Source organism: Carcharhinus amblyrhynchos, chromosome 9 (genome assembly GCF_965287045.1).
Source record: "Carcharhinus amblyrhynchos chromosome 9, sCarAmb.v2.hapA, whole genome shotgun sequence".
NCBI classification, from domain to species: Eukaryota; Metazoa; Chordata; class Chondrichthyes; order Carcharhiniformes; family Carcharhinidae; genus Carcharhinus; species Carcharhinus amblyrhynchos.
Window position 1 is genome coordinate 47653595 of NC_137332.1, and position 24865 is coordinate 47678459.

At 41.2% G+C, this 24865-nt stretch overlaps 1 protein-coding gene across 1 annotated transcript in view; it reads left to right on the plus strand.

The window, feature by feature from the left end:
* Window positions 1-5868: 5868 nt before the first annotated feature.
* Window positions 5869-24865, plus strand: part of ankrd13c (ankyrin repeat domain 13C) — a 95933-nt gene continuing 76936 nt past the window's right edge. The window contains exons 1-2 of the mRNA XM_080195568.1: window positions 5869-8114; window positions 16360-16401. Of these exons, the coding sequence (XP_080051694.1) occupies window positions 7826-8114; window positions 16360-16401 (331 nt within the window). The 5' untranslated portion in view covers window positions 5869-7825. The remainder of the gene's footprint in view (window positions 8115-16359; window positions 16402-24865) is intronic.

Consider the following 24865-nt stretch of genomic DNA (forward strand, 5'->3'; position numbering starts at 1 on the left):
CCCCCCAGCACCCACAACACCACCCTCTCCTCACTCCCAATTCCCTCAACTCATTTTCCTGTACATACCAATTTCTTCCTGCCTTTACCTGTCTCCCTTGTCTTGGTCCAGTTCAGTGAAGTTATGCAAGGTCTCCAAGAAGGAAAACAACAACACCTACTGATCTCAAAGTCACAGAAGATGAAGCTTACCAGGTACACACCACTTATATACAGTTGTACAACAGAATGTTCTAAATTCTGTCTGTTGGGGGACTCAATTTGGAGGGCAAACTTAATTCTGGCGAGGAGGCCATATGGTGAGTATCCATGAGATGTTCATGAAGCCAATGGGGTTCCTGACATTGTTTGTTGGGAAGCTTGACCTGCCATGAAAATTGGCAGAACAAAATTCCAATTGCTTATCCTGCTGTCAGGAAACAGATTTTTTTTCCTCCTGCCAAATTTTGTGCCTTTGCCCACACAGTTTTTGCCACTGGCGGGAGAGTAAAGTTCCGTCCCAAAATAATAAGACTTTGGTACTGGCATCAGAGTCTAAACTAAACAATGAACTAAGAAGAAATACTGACCAGGCAAGAGAGTTAGTGGGCAGAACACTGCAGACAATTGGAAGAACTATATGGCAGCACAATGGCTCAGTGGTTAGCACTGCCGACTCGCAGCTCCAGGGACCCGGGTTCAATTCTGGCCTTGGGCGACTGTCTGTCTCCAAGTGCTCAGGTTTCATCCCACAGTCCAAAGATGTGCAGATTAGTTGGATTGGTCATGCTCACTACCAGAAGGATGTGGTGGCTTTGGAGGAAGTACAGAAAAGGTTTACCAGGATGTTGTTGGTATGGAGGATATTAGTTATGAGGAGAGACAGATACGATAGCGACATTCAAGGCTTATCTGAATAGGCACATGAACAGGCAGAGTATAGAGGGATATAGGCGTTGGTCTAGGTAGGATAACATGATTGGCGCAGGCTTGGTGGATGGAAGAGCCTGTTCCTGTGCTGTACTGTTCTTTGTACAACAAAAATGAAGAATGGATACTCTCACAGGAAAATAGCCTAGTTGGAGGAAGGAGCAGGAATGATTGAATGAATGGCAGCTTATAATCAGTCATGCTATCGAATTAATCATTGATTAATGATTGGTCATTAATATTCTTCTAAGTAAGTTTCTGTGAGCAAAATGGTGTATATGACCTTGCTTTGTCTACCCCTAAATTAGAAGATCAAAAAGAGAAATTAGAAAATTTTCAAGATGGTTGTTAAACACAAAAAATTTAAAACTCTGTTTGAAACCATTTTGCAAAAAGAATTAAAAAGAAAATGTATATGAACATGAAATGTTAAAGGAAATGTTTCCACCTAGGTTGTGATTAATAATCAAACATTGTCCTCAACATTTTTCTATTTTTCATAAGTCACATCATCTTCAAGTTTCTGCTCAAACCTCCTTGCATATTCCCAAATATAAAATCTGCCACAATTCAATGCAATTGTCAGTGTTTTAGAATGCATGTTAGTACACATTAATGCCACTTTGCATCAGTAAAATTTAAAAGTAAAATGTAATAGTTCTTATGACTTCTGGTTCCTGTAAGTTAGAAATACTTAGATTCAAACATTGTTGTGTATTTATTGCTGCTCTCCACGTTGCTCATGATTTGATACATTTTTACTGGGCACATGATGTAGTACAGCAGTAAAATGTGGCAGTACCTCAGATGTACAATTTCATAACAATTAGTTCCCAGTTCTCTACAAATATTATAACAATTCTGTTTCATTCTTCTCATCTTTTTCCCTTCATCCATGTATATAACTTGAATTTTACCTTGTTTCCATTTGAATGATTCAAATGTTGTTTATATTTTCTGTTTCTTACTTCCTAGTTTTCCGTGTCTCTCAGTGAGATTGATTGCAAAGCTTCCCAGTTCCCAATAAAGGGGAACCACACCGGATCAGTGAAGAACAGCCTTTTCTTTGCCACTGAGAGGAAATTTGAGACCATCATTATTGCCCTTTGTGTTTTTAAAATATGGGGAGAATTCTCCCATCCCATATGTAGAGGTTTGGTGGCAGGTAGGGGCAAGAAATCTAGCAGGAGCCAAAAAGTCGGAAAGTTGCTGATGTAAAATTAGGTAGCAATTCTCCTAATGAAGTTTATTTATTAGTCACAAGTAAGGCTTACATTAACACTGCAATTAAATTCCCTTAGCTGCCACATTTCAACACTTGTTCGGGTCAATGCACCTAACCAGCATGTCTTTCAGAACTGTGAGAGGAAACCGGAGCACCTGAAGGAAACCCATGCAGACATGGGGAGAACGTGCAAACTCCACACAGACAGTGACTCAAGCCGAGAATAGAACCTGGGTCCCTGGCACTGTGAGGCAGCATTGCTAACTACTGTGTCACCATGCTGCCCCATAATGGTGGGTTAATAGGGGTTGGTTTTCTTCTGGCTGGTGGCTTGAATGTCATTTACATTTATTTGCATCTCATGAATGCTCATTAAAATACTGCCCATTGGCATCCTGTCAGTCCTTCCAAATGTGCGTCATGCCAGCATGGTATTAATTTGGTCTAAAATCTGTTTGCTAATGAGCGGTGTGCACAGGTAGTCCTCAGTTCACAGGAGACTTCAGGGTGAGTGCAACATTGCCATTGTACTGTGCTGCTCCTGCTGCAGCGTTTACCACTCTGCTGGGGCAAACTGGTTCCTGCAGTCTAGCTCCAAGCTGAGCTAGTCTTCATGGACAGCATCATGCTGCAAGGATCCTCGTATGTCACCGTCTTGGATCAGTTCTGTGTCTAAGATTGGAAAGTACAGGGATCTCCTTGCCCCAGGTGCAACACACCAGTGTTTTTCTGAACTGCACTTGCTGAGGGAGTAACGCAGCCACCACAACTATTATCTAAAGTTCAACTGAGTGGACTGTGTCGTGGCTGGCTAGGGGGAGGGTGTTGGCCTGAGAAAGACAAAGAGGGAGGAGTGAAAATGTGGAAGTGGGGCTATGCAAGGGAAGGGGGGGAGGAAGGCGAGGGCTCACAATGACATGAAGTGGAGACGCTGGCGTTGGACTAACTAAACACAGTAAGAAGTCTCACAATACCCGGTTAAAGTCCAACAGGTTTATTTGGTAGCAAAATCCACTAGCTTTCGGAGCGCTGCTCCTTTGTCAGGTAAATGGGAGTTCTGTTCACAAACAGGGCATATAAAGATACAAACTCAAATTACAAAATAATGGTTGGAATGCGAGTCTTTACAGGTAACCAAGACTTGAAGGCACAGACAATGTGAGTGGAGAGAGGATTAAGCACATGTTAAAGAGATGTGTATTGTCTCCAGCCGGGACAGATAGTCAGATTTTGCAAGCACAGGCAAGTCAAGGGGGTTACAGATAGCGTGACATGAATCCAAGATCTCAGTTGACGCTGTCCTCATGAGTGCAGAACTTGGTTATCAGTCTCTGCTCAGTGACTCTGCATTGTCGTGAAGGCTGCCTTGGAGAATGCTTACCCGAAGATCAGAGACCAAATGCCCATGATCACTGAAGTGTTCCCCAACAGGAAGAGAACACTCTTGCCTGGTGATTCATCAGCGTTCATTCATCTGTTATTGTAGCATCTGCATGGTCTCCCCAATGTACCATGCCAGAGGACATCCTTTCCTGCAGCATATGAGGTAGACAACATTGGCGCAAGAGTATGTACCATGTACCTGGTGGATGGTGTTGTGTGAGATGATGGCATCTGTGTCGATGATCCAGCATGTCTTGCAGAGGTTGCTGTGGCAGGGTTGTGTGGTGTTGTGGTCACTGTTCTCCTGAAGGCTGGGTAGTTTGCTGTGGACAATGGTCTGTTTGAGGTTGTGCGGTTGTTTGAAGGCAAGAGGTGGGGGTCTGGGGATGGCCTTGGCGAGATGTTCATCTTCATCAATGACATGTTGAAGGCTCCGGAGAGGATATTGCAGTTTCTCCACTCCGGGGAAGTAGTGGAAGACGACGGGTACTCTGTCTGCAGTGTCCCGTGTTTGCCTTCTGAGGAGGTCAGCGCAGTTTTTCGCAGTGGCGCGTTGGAACTGTCGCTCAATGAGTCAAGCACCATATCCTCTTCTTACGATCGCATCTTTCAGCATCTCAGTATCTGTTGCGATCCTCCTCAACACAGCAGATCCTGTGTATATGGAAGGCTTGTCCGTAGGGGATGGCTTCTTTAACGTGTTTAGGATGGAAGCTGGAGAAGTGGAGCATCATGAGGTTATCCGTGGGCTTGCAGTACAGTGAATTTTTGATGTGACTGTCCTTGATGGAGATGCATGTGTCCAAGAATGCAACCGATTCTGGAGAGTAGTCCATGGTCAGTCTGATGGTGGGATGGAACTTGTTGATGTCATCATATTGTTGTTTCAGTGATTGTTCGCCATGAGTCCAAAGGAAGAAATGTCATCGATGTATCTAGTGCATAGCATCGGTTGAAGGTCCTGTGCGGTGAAGAGGTCTTGTTTAAACCTGTGCATGAAGATGTTGGCATATTGAGATGTGAATTTGGTCCCCATGGCTATTCCATGTGTCTGGATGAAGAATTGGTTGTTGGAGGTGAAGACATTGTGGGTCAGGATGAGCGGATGAGTTGTAAAATTGCATCAGGAGACTGGCAGTTGTCGACATTGAGTGCTGAGGCAGTTGCAGCAATGCCATTGTCATGGGGGATGGTGGTGTAGGGTGCCGAGACATCCATTGTGACGAGGAGTGCTCCTGGTTCAACTGCTCCATGTGTGCTGGGTTTCTGTAGGAAGTCCTATTATCTTCGGTAGTAGAGATCTCCAACGCGGGGAGTATGTGGGATGAGAGCATGGAGGGTGCTCTGAAGGTCTGGATCAAAGGTCTTGATCAGTCTGTTGAGTTGATAGGTGTGTTCTTGGTCAGATTTGTGGGTAACTGTCTGTAGTGTTCCTCGTTGTTCAGTTGTCGGGACACTTCATGCAGTAATCCATGCTGCTCAGTATGACGATGGCCCCTCCTTTGGTCTGCTGGTTTGGTGACAATGTTGCGCTTAGTCTTGAGAGCGTGGATGGCATTGTGTTGTGCTTGGGTGATGTTCGGGGCTGTCTTGTGAGTGCGGCTGATGAATCTGTTGTTGACACACCTCCTGACAGCTTGGGCATACATGTCAAGTTGAGGGCAGCGGCCTTCTGGAAGAGTCCAATTCGACTCTTTCCTCTTCGATTGCTGCACTGCAGATCTCTCTATCAGCTGCTCCATTTCATTGGCTGTGTCATTGTGTTTGCTGTTGGCCTCTTGGGGTTTGTGGAAGAACTCCTGCAGCTCCATTCGCCTAATGAATTCATCTGTGTCTGCTGCGAGACTGATGGGTCTATTTTGATGGTGGGGCAGTAATTGATCCCTTGGCTGAGAACTTCAATTTCATCTGGCTGAAGTGTGTAGTCTGACAAGTTGACAATGGACTTCCCTGCAGTGGTACTGTTTTCTATTGTGGTACCCAGGGAGGCTTGGTTGCTGCCGGTAGTGATGCCAAGTTCTGCACACATGAGGATGGCCTCATTCGGGATCTTGGGTTCATGTCACACTATGTGTAACCCCCATGATTTGCCTTGGCTTGCAAAATCTCACAAACTGTCCCGGCTGGAGACAATGCATATCTCTTTAACAATGTGCTGAACCCTCTCTCCACTCACATTGTCTGTACCTTTAAGATTTGATTACCTGTAAAGGCTTGCATTCCAACCATTATTTTGTAAATTGAGTTTGTGTCTTTATATGCCCTGTTTGTGAACAGAACTCCCACTTACCTGACGAAGGAGAAAAGTTCCGAAAGTTAGTGGCTTTTGTTACCAAATAAACCTGTTGGACTTTAACCTGGTGTTGTGAGACTTCTTACTGTATTTACCCCAGTCCAACGCTGGCATCTCCACATCATGACTCACAATGACAGGCAGAGGGGCAAGGAGGTGGATGAAGAAAATGAACAATAGCGGCCTGAAGGAAAAGCGAAGAGGGAAGTGGATCCCGAAAAGGCTGCATGAAATGTTCACAAATGGGCAGGTGAAAGGAACACTGCATCAATTATTGGAATGGGACATTGTCTGTAGTGTTCTTCCCTGCAGTAGAAGAACAGAGCAGAGCAGTAAATAAAGGTCCAAGTGGGGCAAATAGTGTCTTTCAAGTAATGAGCTTGCAGGTAGGGTGGTTGAATTGAAGAATAGATTTATTCAGGCTGCTAGCCTTCTCCCTCTGTTTTGCTGACATCCTGCTTGGTCTGGTGAAGACAAACAGGATGGAGAGTGATTTGTGTGTTGGATTGGTATTTAAATATGACACAAAGCCCTTTGAACCCATTGGCTGACTGCAGATGGATGAATTAGATTCAGACAGGAACCTGTGCGTGATAAATGCAGCCCCAAGCATGGAACCTTGCATGGGACCTTGTCATTCTGGTCAGCGTGAAAGGCGCCGCCAGAGGGCACCCGTCATTGCACTTAGGGTGGGATTTTCCGGCTGCGCTCACCCTAAGGCTGGAAAATCCCACCCAAAATCAACAGACCTTTACATGGGAAAAGTCCCCACCCCTGACCCTTGCCTCAGAATGGGAGAATTCTACCCACAGTAATACCTCACTCAGCAGTGACATCTGTTTTTTTCCCCACATAGTGAACATGTCCCCCCGCAACCCCCCAGTAAAAGTACTAGAGCAGATCCAAAGATGTGTGGGTTAGGCTATGCTAAATTGCCCCTTTGGGGTACTAGCAAGGGTAAATAGCGGGGTTACAGGGTTAGGGTCTGAGTGGGATTGTTGTTGGTGCAGCCTCGAAGGGCCAAATGGTCTCTCTCGGCACTGTAGAGATGCTATGCTTTCTGTAAATGTGGGGTTTTTTGAGTGGCACAAGTCGGCTTATATTAACGCTGCAATGAAGTTACTGTGAAAAATCACCTAGTCGCCACACTCCGGCGCCCGTTCGGGTACACTGAGGGAGAATGTAGCCTGGCCAATGACTGCTGGGGGGAAACAGGGACACACAGAGGAAAGCCACACTGACATGGAAAGAGTGTGCAAATTCAACAGAGACCTGAAGCTGGGAATCAAACTAGCATCCCTGGTGCTGTGAGGCAGCAGTGCCACCGTGCTACCCCACACCTTTCGTCACTTAATTCGGTTTCCTGTTGCCTCGGACAGTGTGTGTACGTTTTGTTAATTATTATTTTGTACAAGAACAGTCACCATTTCCACACATATGACTTCATCCCATCCCAAACCCCAGATCCGGCCTGTGCCGAGACGCAGCTGCGGTGGTTGCCATGGTGACGGCGCCACGCGACAATCGGGATTTGGCAAAGATCGCGATATAACCCAAGGCCGCGCAAAGCCTCGCGAGATTTGGCAGAGGGAGTGAGGGAAGGAAAATGGCGGTTTTGTCATAAGTACCGAGCGAGGAGTTTTCCCACTGGACAGTGGCGCTGACGATCAGCGGCCCTTCCTTCTTTTATATCTGCCTGTATTTATTTTCATGCCGTGGTTTTTGGTGTCGTTTTCCTTCCCCCCGCCCCCAGAGTTAGTTAGTTTGCCTCCTGCTGCTCCCATCCCCCCTCCCTACCCCCGGTACCGCCCCCACCCCCTCTCCACGGCCGCTGTCTGATTCCTATGTTGCCGCAGCCTTCGAGCCCCGCGTTTGACTCCTCTACATGTCGTTGTGTGGCCGCCGCGGCGCAACAGCAGCTGAGTGTGCTCTCGTCAGCCTCCGAGTCCGTGCGAGGTCCGCGGCAGCCGCACGACTGCCGCCGCCGCTGCCCCTTTCACCGTTCCCCTCGTCGTCATGACAGGAGAGAAGGCGGAAAGGATTTCCAACGGCCGCTCGGTGCGTAGGGATCACAGGCTGTTCAAAGAAGAGGCCGAGGCTGAGCAGGACGACGAGGCGGCCAGGACTAAAAACCGGGCCAAAATCTTTACGAACCACAAACTGATCAAGAGCCCGGCTTTCACCACGGAGGCGTCCGCGACCAGGGGCGAGGATTTCCCAGTCCACGAGTGCGTCTTCAAAGGCGATATCCGTAGATTATCGTCATCGATAAGGACCCACAACATAGCTCAAAAAGATCTCCACGGTTAGTTTGTTTAACGTTGTATAATTATGGGGATACTAAATACCTCAAGCAAATCAAAGTTGAAAGCATGCACATTTCTTGGTTATTGTGAAATATATCTTTGTAGTTTTTAATCATTTGCCATGCCCATTTAAATGTTAAGATATAAAGTGACCAACTATAATTTACAAGTCCTGCTGGAGAGAAATGCTAAATCTATTTGGTTACTTAGTCTCAAGATAGACTCAAATCTACTTTTGGAAAACTTTGAGATAATAGCTGTACTTCTCGGACTCGGTGAAAATACTTTTTTTTTTCACAGTCCTGTTTGGGTTTAATCTTCTACAGTTCATCTATACAAAACTATGCTGAGTTAACGAAACTTTTGGAAGACAGTTCTAGTTTTGAACACATCTGTCAAGTTGTTGTTTTGTGTGCGTATTTACAGTACAAAGAACAGTTGCAAGGACCACCTAGTTGACATTTGAGATGCAACCCGAAATTTTTGTGATGCTTTGGTTGAGATCCTTTAAAATGGGTTATAACCGTGGCAAGTTTTACTCAATCAAAATTATAAAATTTTATACACTTAGAATGGAGCTGTGTGCTGGCTCTTGGAAAGTTCTTTCCAATCAGTCTGAATCCACAAATGTTTCTGTGGTTGTGTAAAATTTCATTTCAAACATTTCTCATTTTGCTTTTGCAAGTTATTATTGAAGCTGCTTACGCCATCCTTTCAGGATGTTCATTCCTACTCATGATAACATACCAGGTACATTTGAAAATATATATACAAAGTTACTGCTCTGGTCTTTTTTGCCATTACCTTAAATCTGTGTTCTCTGGTTACTGATGCTTAAGCTATATGAATCAGTTGCACAGTAAATGATTTTGAACTCCCCTGCTAAACCTTCTCTAACCTCTGTTTTAAGGACAACAACTCCAACTTACCTAGTCTCTCTATATTTCTGAATTGTGGTCCTGGTGATTTTTCTGAATGCCCTAGTAATTCTTCTATGCACCCCCTAATGTGTTGTGTCCAGAATGACATAATGTTACAAAGGCCCAGACTTTGCAGTCAGCATTGAACAAATAGCATCAGCATTTCCACTTGCCCAGAGACATTCCCTGAGTTTTTAGATTGGAAAATGGAGTGTTCATTTTAAAGGAAAGTTGGCATCTTTGAGGAGGGACAGCGACAGGATATTTCTTGCTATAAAAACAGAAAATGCTGGAAATTTTCAGCAGGTTATGGTAGCATTTGTGGAGTGAAACAGATTTTGTGTTTCAACCTGGCTTTTCATTGGAATTCGGATAAATTAGAAGTTTTCAGCACAGGATGGATGGTGGTCCAGGCTCAAAATTTATATCGTTGTCCAATTCAGATAAATTCACAGACCTAAAACATTGCCCCTTTTTCTCTCCATAGATGCTACCAAAATCTGAATATTTCCAGCATTTTCTATTTTATTTCAAATTCCCAACATCACAATTTTTTTTATTTGGGGTGTTTCTTAATACGATTGAAGAATTTTTACTGAAACCAGCAATATGGAGATGTAAGTATTATCGGTTAATTTAGTGTCAAATGTGCAACAGGAGAGGGGAGGAAAGATGAGATGAAAAGATAAATAAAAGTCAAAGTCCAAAATGTTTTGATATGTTTATATTTTCAATGAACAAACCCAAAGCTTTTCTGAGGTGTTTAGTGGCTGTCCATCTTGTAAGTACCTAACTTCACATTCCATGTATTTCATGTCTGAGTCTCATGATTAGATATCAATAAAATTTGTGGAGGAGCCAAGAAACTCGGACAACAACCATTTCTATGTTTGACAGCAAATGCTCGAATGCTGTCCAATTTAATCAATAATGGTGATAGCCTCACTTTTTCTGCTGCAAAATGTATTGTATTTTCAGTACAGAAACAGGTCATGAAAACGACTTTAGTTGGCACTGACCATTGATTACAAAAGTTTAACATAATTTCCTTTTTGTACTCTTAAGTCCCTACGCATTTGTAAAGTCAATTCTATATGCTTTTAAATGGCCTTTTGAGCTTGTTCTGCTTTGTATACCCATCAGTTTTGCATCCTCTTCAAAATTGTACCATTTAGTTTTTTATTGCCTCTATTCATATTTGTCAAGGAAGCCAAGAAAATGGTGCTGCACAAAAAGGCGCTGTGCTGTAATTTCTTAACAACTTCTTCTGTAGAATTCTTAATCACTTTTAAATATTTCAAGATATTTTGTTTTTTTTTGTTCCTAGATGTAGGAAAAAATTGGAGAACTGATTGTTCAGATAATGCAGTTGTGAAATATTTTTAAATGTTAGTTTCAATACATTTTTATTCCGTCACTTAGCTCCTCCACGTAATCTCAGTCTCCTTCTTTTGGTCCCTCTCCAAAGGTTTGTTACCCCCGCCTGTGTTGCTCTTTCCATATCTACCAGCCTTTTCACTCCTTTTCTTCCACACCCTTGGTCTCCCAGTTAATCGCTACTTCATATCTGCAAAGGTCAATGGCCTATGTTCTTTACATCATATGACCTCACTGGAAGTAATATGTCCTATTGTCTAGTATGGGTTTGAAGATTGCCTTTTTCGAAAAGACTTCAAAATAAATTGCTGATTGTTTGGCTGAAATAAAAGTTTTGAGAATTAAATGAAATATGTGCTTTTGTTAAAGAAACTGATTTCTATTACTGCCTCTAATTGCAATGCCACCTCTGATGAAGGTCATCTGGGTTATTGGCTCTATTTTCTTCCAGATTTTCCAGCATTTTCTGTTTCTGGAACATTAAAATAAAACCTGCCTGATTGGATTATGCGATATTCAGAAGCACAAGATCTTGTGTCACATTCCTGAACTGCTTGTCGATCTTGACCATCCTCCACAGTGTCCCTTTGCCCCAGTATCCTTGGACCTGCCATTATTTAAGAGCCTTCCTCCCCCAACATTGTATAAAGTGTTGGTTTGACCACTTTTGAAATCGTATCTAATTCTGGTCCCCAGAAAGACATGGAGGCTTTGGAGAGAGTGCAGAAAAGGCTTACCAGGATGTTGCCTGATATGGAGGGCAGTAGCTATGAGGAAGGATTGAATAAAGTGAGATTGTTTTCCCTGGAAGGACAGAGACTGAAGGGCCGCCTGATAGAAGTTTATAAAATTGAAAGGTATAGATAGGGTGAACAGTTGGAAGATTTTTCCCAGGGCAGAAGTGACAGTTACAAGGGGCACAAGTTCAAGATAAGGAAGGAAAAGTTCAGTGGAGCTGTGTGGGGTAAGTTTTTGTTTTTACATAGACTGTGTGGGGACCTGGAATGCACTGCCAAGTGAAGTAGCTGAGACAGTTATGTTAGCTACAGTTAAGACTTATTTTGATAGGGCGTATAAACAAAACGGGCAATTTAGGGATATAAGCAGTTGGTCTAGATAGGACAATGTGGTCAGCGCAGCCTTGCAGGGCTGTAGGGCTTATTCCTGTGCTGCATTCTTTGTATTTGAAGAAAAATGTATTCCATGTTACTGAATAAGTGAACACACCTCGCAATATCGTTATACCCTTGGGCTTAGCAGCATGGAGTGACATCTATTTCCCTGTAGTTTTTTTAAAAATTCATTCATGGGATGTTGCTAACAAGTGCAATATATACAGTCCATCCTTAATTGTCCTTGACATGATGATGATGAACCACTACCATGAACTGATGTAGCTGACGTGAGGAAACTACTTTTAGTAAGGGAGTTCTAGGATTTTGACCTGTTCATAATGAAGAAATTACAATATATTTCCAAAATAGGGTGGTTTGTAACTTGGAGGTGATGGTATTTTCACGTGCTGGCTGTTTTTGTCCTAGTTGGTAGAGATCGCAGGTTTGGGGACACTGTTGAAAAAGCCTTGGCAAGTTGCTGCAGTGAATTTTGGAGATGATGCACCAGGATGTGCTGCTAGTGGAGGCAGTGAATGTTTAAGGTGGTGGATGGGGAGTCAGTCAAGCAGGCTGCTTCATCCTGGATGATATCAAGCTTCTTGAGTGTTGTTGGTGTTGCGTTTGTAATTTTAATTGGAGAGCATCCGTCACGCTCTTGATTTGTATCTTGTAGATGTTGAAGAGGCTTTGGGGAGTCGAGAGGTGATTCATCAGCAGCATAATATCCCAGCTTCTGACTTTGCTCTAGTAGCTGCAGTATTTATGTGGATGGTCCAGTTAATTTTTTTGCCAATGGTAACCCACCCAGGATGTGAAATCTGACAATTGTAATTGAATGTCATAGGGAGATAGTGTTTGTGTGGCAGTTGCATGGCATGAATGTTATTTGTCATTCATCAGTCCGAACCGGAACACTGACCATGTCTTGTATGTGGGCAAGGGTTACTTCGTTATGTGAGGAATTATGAATTCCTCACATGAATTTGTGGAGTATTTTGCTTATACTTTAGTTCTTGAACCTTTGATTCACTGCGATTACCACATGCAATTATATATCAGTGTAACTATAAATGGAGAAAGCAGGATTTTATGTTGACTATCATTATCTTTCGTATATATTGCCCTCCTTAATCACATCTTGTATGTATTTTTAAACTGTTTTTTTACCATAGAACCCCTAGCCTTTGTTTCCTTAAGCAATAAAAATGGACAAGATCACCATACATTTCATACCAAATAGCTCATTTGCAGTGCAGCACTTTTACTAACTTTTAAAAAATGTGTATTTGTGTATAGTTGCTGTTTCTCAAATGCTGTTCTGCTTCAGATTATTTGCTTTACTTGACAAATTACTCTGAATTAGATTTAATATTGCACTTTTTGACATGAACCCCATGATTACAAAAGCAGACTTGCTTGCAATCTCGCAACCTCTTTTCGGTTTGACTGCATATTTGTCTTTATTTTGTCATGAAATACTTACAGTCCAATTGTGTTATAACTGTGTCACTTTAAGTCTTTCTAAAGCACTTGGAATCCTAATCCCAAATTCCAATAGTTTTGGCCTGTCCACTATCGATTAAAAAGTTTCTGTAAAAAAAAAACTTTATTCCAAATATATAGATTGCTCTCTCTTCAGACACTTACTAATTCTGCTACCATTACTAAACGTGTTTATGCAGCTACATTTGAAAAAAAAAGTCCCAAGGCACTTTGCCTGAAGAGAGCTCGGGAAGGATGATTGAAGGCTTACTTAGTTGTGCTTTTAGAATTTTCTGCAAAGGAGGGGAAAGGGAGCAGTGAGAGAATTTCAGAGAGTAGGATGGAGATGTGAAAACTCTAGCATGACCGTTGGGGCAGAGGAAGGATGGAATGTCCCACTTGCCAGATTTGAAAAAGTGTGAAGTTCAAGATGGGGCAAATCAAGGATGTGGCGAATATTTGAATATTAGGATTTTAAAAATTATAAATAGCTTGTAGCATGGGAATAATGGATAAAATAAACTTAATGCAGTTATTGGTATGTACTTGAATAAGTTGAAGTTTATGAAACCTGGTGAAAAAAAGAGACCACCATAGTAGTTGACTTTGGAGGTAACCAGAACAATGAAGGGGCTAAGTTATGCCCTCCTGCTGAGTTAAAAGTAAATTTATGAAGCTGGAGACATAAGGAATTTAGAAGTCCACCTCCAGAACAAATAGTATTGAGATTGCATAATTTTGGAAAGACCAGGGAAAGAAATGAGATTCATATTGAGGGAATTTGTGGTGAGCAATGAAACCTATGGGTTTGGTCTTCCTGATGTTAAACTGAAGAACTTATGATCTGCCTGAGACTTTGTAAAGCCATATTCCTCATGCACGCAGTTTTGGTATAGAGAGAGCTGAGCATTATTCACATGCATAGAAAACCTGAGCCAATGTTTGATGTCACTGAGGAGCAGCAAGATGTTGAAGAAAAACATTGGACCAAGATAGGTGTTTAAAATCCTGAGGTGATGGAAGGGAGGGGACAGATAGTCATTGTCATAAATGCACTAGTGATGTTCAGAAACGTGATGAATGCACTGGTACCCCTCTGGTACAAAGGAGGAGGAAGAAATTAGCTTTAGAGGATGATGAACAAACCCTTTGAATGTAAAGGGCAAGGGATGGAACAGATTGTGGTGCTTGAAGGAGTTGGGGTAGAGCCAAGGAATGCCGTAGATATTTTTTTTGTTAGCCTGGGGCTGTGAAAATTTAGTATAACATTTGATGACATTGTCGGAAGTCACTTTTACAGGAGTGCTCCTTTTTTCTAAAAAAGCATAAACAATAAACTTCAAATATAATTAATAACAAAAGGAAACTAATCAAATCAAGGCACTCCAGTCATTTTGGTGCCCGTTGGTTGTGGCAGACCTTGAGTAAACTACTGAGCACCACATACTTCCTCTCCGTTGACACTAGGGCTTAGAGCCACAAAGGGAGACAGGCAGATGGACCCATTAATCCCTTCAGTTTCACAGTGTAAACCTGTTTTTTCCAAGCTCAACAGCTATCCTATCAAGAGTTCCTCTGAATTATTCCTCTACATAACTGGCCAGAGATCAGGAATATGGGACTGAAGTGCAAGAAATTTGGTCTATTTCATAATTTGTCTTTCGTTTATTTTCAGCATTTCTCCCACCTGCCCAAAATAGATCTCCACATTAGGCTCCCTGGGCCTATCAAAACTGTTACTCTTCTAAATGTTTCCAGTGTAAATAGTCTCAGTATCTGATACATTTCCTCATAACTGTAGTTTGTCATGTGTCATTCTGATGAATCCACCCCTTCTGCCCCATCCCCACAACCCAACACGTCCATCATAGCTAATCCACATAATGTACACATTAGGGGCAATTTAACATGGCCAATCCACCTAACTGCACATCTTTGGACAGTGGGAGGGAACTGGATCACCCAAAGGAAACTTGTGCACACATGGGAGAATGTGCAAACTCCACACAGTCACCCAAAGCTGGAATTGAACCTTTGACCTTGGTGCTGTGAGGCAACAATGCTAACTACTGGGCCACCCAGCAAAACTGGACCTAGCACAAACTTAAATGGTGTGCCACTTCCAACACTTGTTTCTATCTGTCAGCTAGCTTTCTGTTTATGTTTCTGTATTTCCTCACAAACTTGTGCTTGACAACCCTACTTTTTGGTATAATACCTGGCTGAAATTCATTGTCCAAGATTTTAATTCATTGTTCTGTCATTGGTTCCATAAAGAACTATGACTTCAGGCTGCTCTTCCCGTACTCATCTTCACTTGCTTAGTACACCCTTTATACTGGCACCTGTTAACTTGTGTTCCTATCCTTATCCACATAACTTAGTTTTTTTTAAAATTCAGTCATGGGATGTGGATACCTCTGGCTGGACCAGCATTTATTCCCTACCCGAATAACCCCTCTGGAACTGAGTAGCTTGCTGAGCCATTTTAGAGGGCATTTAAGAGTCAGAGTCATAACTTCATACAGTCAGAAGAGGCCCTTTGGCCCATCAGCTCTACACTGACATGCAGGAAGCACCTGACCTCCATTTACCAGCATTTGGCCAAAGCCCCATTGTCAACCATGTTTCTTTGGATCTAGAGTCATGTAGGCCAAATGAGGTGTGATTTTTGATCCCTTAAGTGCATTAGTGAACCAGATAGGTTCTAACTTTGTATATTGATTATACAAGTTCAGGCCTTCACGTGTTTCCTCTATTACTTCTATTGCATTCTCCTTTCGTCTCATCTCACACCTCAATTGTTAATGTTCTTCCTGTCCCCTTCCATTCATGTCTCTAAAGGTGTGGGTTTCCACCTCCAGTAACATTCAATTCTCGGCTTGTATTTATGATTTTTTTCTGATGATCAAAAACTTCCACCAATATCTGCATTGGCTTTGCTTGTAATTTAGCAGCTAATATTTTGCTTGCCTTTAATAGAATGACTTCAAAACTAAACTCTTTTTAAATTGGATTTTGTTGCTCTTCGCGTGTGTTGTCATAGAATACCGTGTGCTTTGGTTTAGTAAATTGTATTGATATTGCATATTAGAGAAAAATAACCATGTCTTTTTATGTAAATACGGCTGCACATGTAGCTTAAGTTATATTTACGAATACAAAAATATTTCTTTCTCCTGTTTGGCTTCATTAATGTTCTTGTTTTATGTAAAAGCGCAATGTAAAGATAAATTAGGATTGATTCAGACATAATTGGGTGTTTTGATTTAGTAAATTTTACTGATGTAAGTACTAAGTAACACAGTTGATAGAAATTGAGTACATCTCAGCTTCTGTTATGTTTTTAGGAAACACACCGTTACACCTCGCTGTGATGCTAGGGCACAAAGGTGAGTACATTTTCATGACATCTCTGAAAGTTACTTTAAGTACTGTATTCTGATTATTCATCTTTACTTAGAATGTTAGTCTGAAAAAGTGAAACCTCTAAATCTAAAATATTGTCAAATATATCATCAAATTGATCACTCAAAACATTTACATGTTGAGAGAGTTTAAATTTTAAAAATTAGTATTGAGTAGGATTTCTTTGAGGCGGATTATGCCACCAACATAGTTAAAATTGCTGTTAAAACTAAGATCAACTTGGTTTAATTCAATTAGAAAAACCTTTTGAGGTGAGAGCTAAATTAACATATTTCTTTGGGTCTTTGATGGAAGTATAATGACTGTTTTGACCCTTGTGGAATCTGATTTTTTTTTTTCTGGTCTGATTTCTTCCTATATTGTATTCAATCAAAAATTGAATTGGATAACCTGTTAATGTAGTTGCACAGAATTTTATTGTGTAACAGTATCTCACCTAGGATTTGGTCCTCTGAGTTATGCATAGCAAATGTACAGCATACATTATTACAACTCAGCCAGTTACTGTAGGATGAACAAGAGCCGAGTCTTAATTTGTTTAGAAACTTTTATTTACAGAGATGTACATCGTGCACCTTCAACCCAACAACCACAGTTTCAGCCTATTCTTAGTCACTTGAATAGAATTAAACACCCAGTTAATATACAATTGGTATACATTGCATTTATTGTACTATTATCATATTGCAACACAACTATGAAGGCTCCTGTGACAATTCAGCCAATACATTGCTTCTAGGAACTCATGACCATTGTGTCATACGTTGTACAGTGCATTATTCTGCTGCATAAGTGCAAAAAGTAGTGATTTTCTTAAAGCTGTCAAGAGTATCTGAAGTGACTTTTTTGTTAATGAATTACTTTTGATGATCCTCAAAGATTCAAAGGAAAGAATTTTGAATTATTTATGTACCCGATTGGAAGTCGATTTTTTTTTTCTTGTTGAGACCAGTGTTTTGGAAAGGCTCAGTGTTTCCATGGATAATGTTTTTGAGGGCCTTGCTTTCAACTTGAACCCATTTTCCTGGCACATACAACATGGCTCTCAAAAAAAATCCACAACGTAATGGAAGAAGTGATGTCCATCTTGACTGTTTTATTTAGTCTGTATCTCTCCCTCTATATTTTATCCGTGATTCAGGAGAGAAAGCGGTGACGTTGTCTGAGCTGAAGATCTCCATGCTGTTCGGGGGGCCTGGGGAAGGAAATGGAAGAGCTACGTCATTGGAAAATGCCACACAGATAGCTCCCAGCCCCTTGGCCTTGGCCTAGGCCAGGTGGCAAGGGTAGTTTAAGCTTACCTATTATTGTCACAAGTGGGCTTACATTTTCACAGTAACTTAATTGCAGTGTTAATCCCCTAGTTGCCACACTGCTGTTTTGGGTACATTGAGGGAAAATTTAGCGTGGCCAGTGCACCTAACTAGCATATCTTTTCAGGACTGTGGGAGGAAACTAGAGCTCAGGGAGAATATGTAGACTCTGAACAGACCCAAGCCAGAAATCAAACCCGAGTCCCTAGCGCTGTGAGGCAGCATTGCTAACCACTGTGCTGCCCAGGGTCCTGAGTTGGCATTTGCAAGGGCCAGTTGGCAAAACCTGAGCCTTGCCTCCCCCAAGCCACCTTAGGAAGGCTAAGGATGGTTGAGGTGTGGGTGTTCTGACAATCTTAAGTTTCTCTTTATTTATCTAAGTCATATTATGCTTTGACTGTTGTAACTGAGGGATTTCTCTGGCAAACAGGTCTAGGTTTTAGGTGATAAAAAATTGAGGCTATGGTACTAGAGCATTGCCCTTAATGGAGGATGTGAATAAAGTGCTGTTTTTGTTATAAATGTGAACATTTGAATTTATAATAGAAAAAGCATAAGATGTAAATGTTTCTCACAGACTTCTGCTCTTTCCCCTTTGAACATCATGGCCAGAATTTTACTGGCATGCCCGCCCTGGAATCGGGGTGGGCGAGGTTCACAAAATGGAATTCTCCATTGGCCTTGGGTGGGATTTTATGAACCTCATCTGAGTGGGGCTGTAAAATCCTGCCCTGCATCTTTAGTGAATGCACATTTCTTGCAACTGTTTTGCAAATTTTTGATTTTGTAAATGACAGTAGATGTAAGTGAATAATTAAGGAATGCATTGTCTAGAGTAGCAAATGACAAAAACTATAAATAGTGACGTTTAAAGAATCAGACTGAGCAATTAGCAGCAGGTAACAAAATAGTGGCAAACAACATTTCTCAGTTTAAAAAAAAGGCTGCCTTCTTGGTTTCTGTACAATTCTGAACACTTGTCCTGTAAACCTGATTTCAAATAGTGAAAATTGGGAAATGTACAAGAAAATGATTTAAATTTACCAAAGCTCCATTTTCTTATTCTATCTATACTTGATTAACCTGAGATTTTGAGTTTGTTTACATAATTGTTCACAGAAGGGACTCGAACTAACCAGCTGCAGGTCCCAGCATGTCCATGTTTCCAGCATTTTCTCAAATTTTAATGATTGACCTTGTACAACATGCTCCAGGACTTGCTGTTTCTAAACACTTTACACCAAACGACATGAAGTCAGAATGAACTTGTATTCTTCCCCCTTTCCAGCGAAGCCATATTTAAATAAAGAAATGATTTTTTTAAAGATCAGTTTATGAACTATTCAACTTAATGTAAGTAATGTGTTTTACTATAAATGTAATTACTGTGTGCATATATACAGCAAATGTTACAAGTGGATGAAAAATGAAAGTTCAAACAATGCCAGGTTTAAGCGTGTTTGTATTTAATGCTCTATTTTAAATAGTTACAGCAGCAAATTTTATTTATACTGAAAGTCAGCACAGTGAATGTTCTTATTAACATTTTCAAATTCTGAAAGGAATATACCATTATTTTGATTTAGAGCAAAGTTCTCAATTTTTTGTAAGCTCTGACGCAAGTGACCTTCACGTTTTACAGATTGGCCTTTGCTCAAAAGTCAGTCTAAGCATAACTTAAGATGTGCCTCTTATTAAAGCAGATGTTTATTTATTATAATTGCAGCATTTGTGCTGCATGATACTGCATTTGAGTAACTTTTTTAGTCATTTTTGAGACACTGTCATTTAGTCATTTTGGGCGTCACTGGCTGGCCAGCATTTATTGCTCACCCCTAGTCGGCACTTAAACTTGATGAGCTGCTGTCTTAAGTCGTTGCAGTCCACGTGCTGTGGGTTGACCCACAGTGTCATTGGGGAGGGAATCCTGGGATTTTGACCCAGCGACTACAAAGGAACAGCAGTATATTTCCAAGTCAGGATAGTGAGTGGCTTGGAGGATAACTTGCAGGTGGTGGTGTTCCCAAGTATTTGCTGCCCTTTTTCCTTCAAGATGGAAGTGGTCGTGGTTTTGGAAGGTGCTGTCTAAGAATTTTGGTGAATTGCTGAATCTGTATTGGGTAAGAAAAGAACTTTTCAAGAGCCAATCAAAGAATATGTTATCATTCATGGTGTATTGTACCTTTTTCAGCAGTGTAACTACTTTCTCATTGAGTAATTGAATATTCATAAGATGTCAAAATTCTGAGGATGATTTGGTTTAAACAAAAAATACTTTTTGAGCAAGAAACCTATCAATCCACAGTAAGCCAATTTCAGTCAAATTATTCACTAAATACTCATTGAATAAGTAATGGAAACTGCTTGCATGCACACTTGTCTGGCTGTGGCTTGAATTCTGGTTCCCACAACTTGTCAATATATTCTGTGTGCTAGAGAGAGGTACATCACAAAAGTGATGGTTTTCACCTTTTATGTATGTAGTTGCAATATTCAGAATGTGTCACATGATTAAAAAGTTTTCTTTAAAACTATTTTAACTTGGATAGACAGCAGTAGAAGGGGAGAATACTAAATGAAAATGTTTAGTATTTTGCATTTGTTAACAATTCGAGCTAGTAAATGAAAATTGAATGATCAGTCGAATCCATCACGCAAACCAGCCTCCCATCCATTGACCCCATCTACATTCACGCTGCTTCGCAAAAGCAACCAACAATCTCAAGGATCCAACACACCCTGAACAAACTCTCTTGTACCTTCTTCTGTCAGGTAAAAGAGACAAAAGTCTGAGAATGTATACCAGCTGACTCAAACAGCTTATTCCCTGCTGCCATCAGCTTTTTGAATGGGCATACCATATATTAAGCTGATTTATCTATTGGTAACTGCAACACTATATTTTGCAGTTCCTTTCCTTTCCTTTCCTTCTCTCTTATGTAATAGCACGTAAGAAACAATACTTTTCACTGTATTCCAATACACATGATAATAACATACGAAATTTTAAAAAAATTCTCACCAAAAGGGACAAAAATTTACATCCCTGAGTGCGATGTGTAAGGCATTTCTCTAATGTGATTGATGTTGGCTAACCCCGAAGGATATTGAGAGATCACTTGCTCAAGATGCTGGCTGTTGGGAGTGGGCAAAACCTCGATGCAGTGCCGATGCTTACTGAAGCAAGAACCACATCCGTTGTGAGAAGAAGGCGAAACCTTCTACCATGAGAAAAGACAAGGAATGCTTTGGGGATGAGGGTGGAGTTATTACAAATCCACAGTGGAAAATGCTTCAGAAAATATATGCCCGTATTTGCTCCTAATTAGTAAATAATTGCTAGCTTGTGGTATTCACAAGGGAAGATATAAACATCGAGCCCATTATCCAAAGTGAGTGTAATTCAAGACTATGATATTTTGAGATGGAAGCCTTTGACAAACAAAAGGTTTAATCTAATGGTCCAGGATTTAGATGGTATTTATCCCAGATAGTCAGTCAGGAGAGATTAGTAAAGAGATTTGCGTAGCACTGACGAGTGATCCAGTGGAAACTGGAGAAGTACGAGTAGATTAGCACCAGGCGTAATATGCTTATTTGAGAAAGGTAGCACAATTAACCCACAAAACAATATGTAATAATGCTGATTTTTATTTTATCAATTTGGTTCCTTCACACGGAATTAATGAATAGACTTGAGGGTTCTCTAAAATCTAAATTATTTCACCAATTTCGTTTGATTACATTTGAGGAAATGACAACTCAAATAATGCCTTGATTAATCCCTTGACCTTGTGTACATTTTCCAAAGACTCTATGGACCTATGCCTTTTGCAGGCTATGTAGGATTAATATAAATTGCGCAAGAAATTCATTTACTATGTTTACATTTTTGATAAACACTTTCAATCCAATTCACTATTGTTCCAAACATTTAAATGCAAAAAAAAGTGAAATATAATTAACCTATGCTCTGGACTAGAGAAAATTTAATAAAGTTCCACAGAAAAGATGATTAATTAAACAAATCTTTGGGATCTCAAAGCAGTACTTCTGTATAGATAAGAGATTGGTGGAGGGGGGGGGTCACAACAGGTTCCAGAATTGATTAATGTACTAAGGACTCAATATCAGAACAGCTACTGTTTTATTTAACGTAAGTTACCTGGATTCTAAAAGTCAAAGCAAGTTGCTATACTGCCAGTTTAGCCAAACTAGGAAGTAGAATTCAAGGAAGCAGTCAAGAAACTGCAGAATAAGGAAACAATGTGAGAGGGATGAACAATGGCTAATGAAATTTGATGCAAATCAGTAAAAAGAATTGCATAAAGGAAGAATAAGAAAAGTGCAGACTTCATTAATGATGTTGAAATGACTGCAAATTAAGTTGAGATATCCAGGAGTCTGGGAAGATTCCATATTGAATATATCCAGCCAATGCAGAATAACCATCAACAGTGTTAAGAACCCCACTGATATTAGACATGTGGTTATCCCAAAACCCAGAAGGTTAACTTTGCAGGTTCTTAAGAGTGCATTTTTTGAATTTAATGTAAGGTGAGGAAGGTCCAGTCTTGTAACCATTCAAATGCAATAATTTTAATTAAAGGTATACAACTATAATAATGGCTGTGCATGCAACTGCTCTGTTCTGGAATTAACCCCTTTCTCATCTATCTACACTCTTGAACTCTGAGAAAAGCTCCTTGTCTCAAAACAACATCCCTACAGTATAACTGAGCTAAATCCAGCAAATAGTGTTAACTATTTGTTAACCCACTAGTTACCTTTAAGTTTAGGCAGCCTTTGGCTCAGCGTAGTTTTTCTCCAAGGTTTTCAAACGACAGGTTCTAGCCTTGAATTCTGCTGTCTGGGAGAACTTTTACTTCCAACTGGGCGCTGATATGGTTGTAACTGCTTGCCAGCTGTTCACTCCTCTCTTCTCTCCCCTTTCCTGTCAGTACTGAGCAACTGCTGTACCTTATACTAGATTTGCTTTTTATCTAAATGACTTGCCTTAGTCTAAAGTGTGAACTGTATTCTTATGTCTCTACTTTGAATCAAAACTCCTCCAGAGAACTGCACTGAATTCCCATCCCAGTCTTCAACCTTTATTTTATCCTAGCTTTATCCTTCTGTAATCTTTTTTATCTAATTCTTAAGAATTTTGACAAAAGCTAACAGCCTGTTTAATGGCATAGCCAAGGTAGTAGAAAATAAATCAGAAGTAGCTGTGATTGAGCTATTGTATGTTCTGGGCAGACCTGGGTGCTGAAAAACAAATGAGTCATTAGGTAGTGTAGAGGAGAGCCACAATGTTGATCACTAATGTTTGGCTCAATAATGAGGAAAAAATGGAGCCACATGGAGTTTCCAGCGTGAAAACCTAGAATTTGATCTTGTAAGCTGGTAGTGCCCAACATGGCAACTCAGTAAAGGCATGTGATACTAAGTGGATCTTGGCTCTTTACATTTCATTTAACTGGAAAAGAGAGGAAAGCAAGGAGTGGAACAGCTGGCAAGCAGTTACTTCCAGCTGGGCATCGATATGTTTGTAAAAGTTCTTGAAACCTCACAGAAAAACTGCTGAACCGAAGACATCCTAAACTCAAAGGTAACTAGTGGGTGGTAACTATTTGCTGGATTTAGCTCAGTTATGCTGTGGGAAGTTGTTTTGAGACAAGGGGCTTTTAGAGTTCACAAGCATAGAACAAAGAACAGTACAGCACAGGAAACAGGCCCTTCGGCCCTCCAAGCCTGTGCCGCACATTGGTCCAACTAAACCATTTGTTTGTATCGCTCCATTCCCAGGCTGCTCATGCGACTATCCAGGTAATTCTTAAATGATGTCAGCATGTCTGCCTCCACCACCCTCTGCATTTAAAAAAAAAAGTCCCTCTCATATCGGAGTTATACCTCGCCTCTCTCACCTTGAGCCCGTGACCCCTTGTGTTCGTCATCTCCGACCTGGGAAAAAGCTTTCCACTATTCACCCTATCTATACCCTTCATAATTTTGTACATCTCTATTAGGCCTCCCCTCATTCTCCGTCTTTCCAGGGAGAACCACCCCAGTCTACCCAATCTCTCCTCATAGCTAAGACCCTCCTTACCAGGCAACATCCTGGCAAACCTTCTCTGCACTCTCTCTAAAGCCTCCACGTCCTTTTGGTAGTGCGGCGACCAGAATTGGACGCAGTACTCCAAATGTGGCCTAACCAGCCTTCTATACAGCTGCAACATCAGACTCCAGCTTTTATACTCTCTACCCTGTCCTATAAAGGCAAGCATACCATATGCCACCTTCACCACCACCTCCACCTGTACTGCCACCTTCAGGGATTTGTGGACTTACACACCTAGGTCCCTTTGTGTTTCTATACTCTGATGGCCCTGCCATTTATTGTATAGCTCCCCCCTACGTTAGTTCTTCCAAAATGCATCACCTCGCATTTATCTGGATTAAATTCCATCTGCCATTTCTCCACCCAATTTTCCAGCCTATTTATATCCTGCTGTATTGTTCAACAATGTTCATAGCTATCCGCAAGTCCAGCCATCTTCGTGTCATTCGCAAACTTGCTGATAACACCAGTTACACCTTCTTCCAAATCATTTTATATATATCACAAATAGTAGAGGTCCCAGTACAGAGCCCTGCGGAACTCCACTGGTCACGGAACTCCACTGGTCACAGACCTCCAGCCAGAAAAAGACCCTTCGACTGCTACCCTCTGTCTCCTGTGGCCAAGCCAGTTCTCTACCCATCTAGCCACCTCTCCTTGTATCCTATGGGCCTTAACCTTCTTAACCAACTTGCCATGAGGGAGTTTGTCAAAAGCCTTACTGAAATCCATATAGATGACATCCACGGCCCTTCCTTCGTCAACCGTTTTTGTCACCTCAAAAAATTCTACCAAATTTGTAAGGCACGACCTCCTTCTTACAAAGCCATGCTGTCCATCACTAATGAGATTGTTCCGTTCTAAATGCGTATACATCCTATTTCTAAGAATCCTCTCCAGCAACTTCCCTATCACGGATGTCAAGCTCACCGGCCTATAATTACCTGGGTTATCCCTACTACTCTTCCTAAATAACGGTACCACATTCGC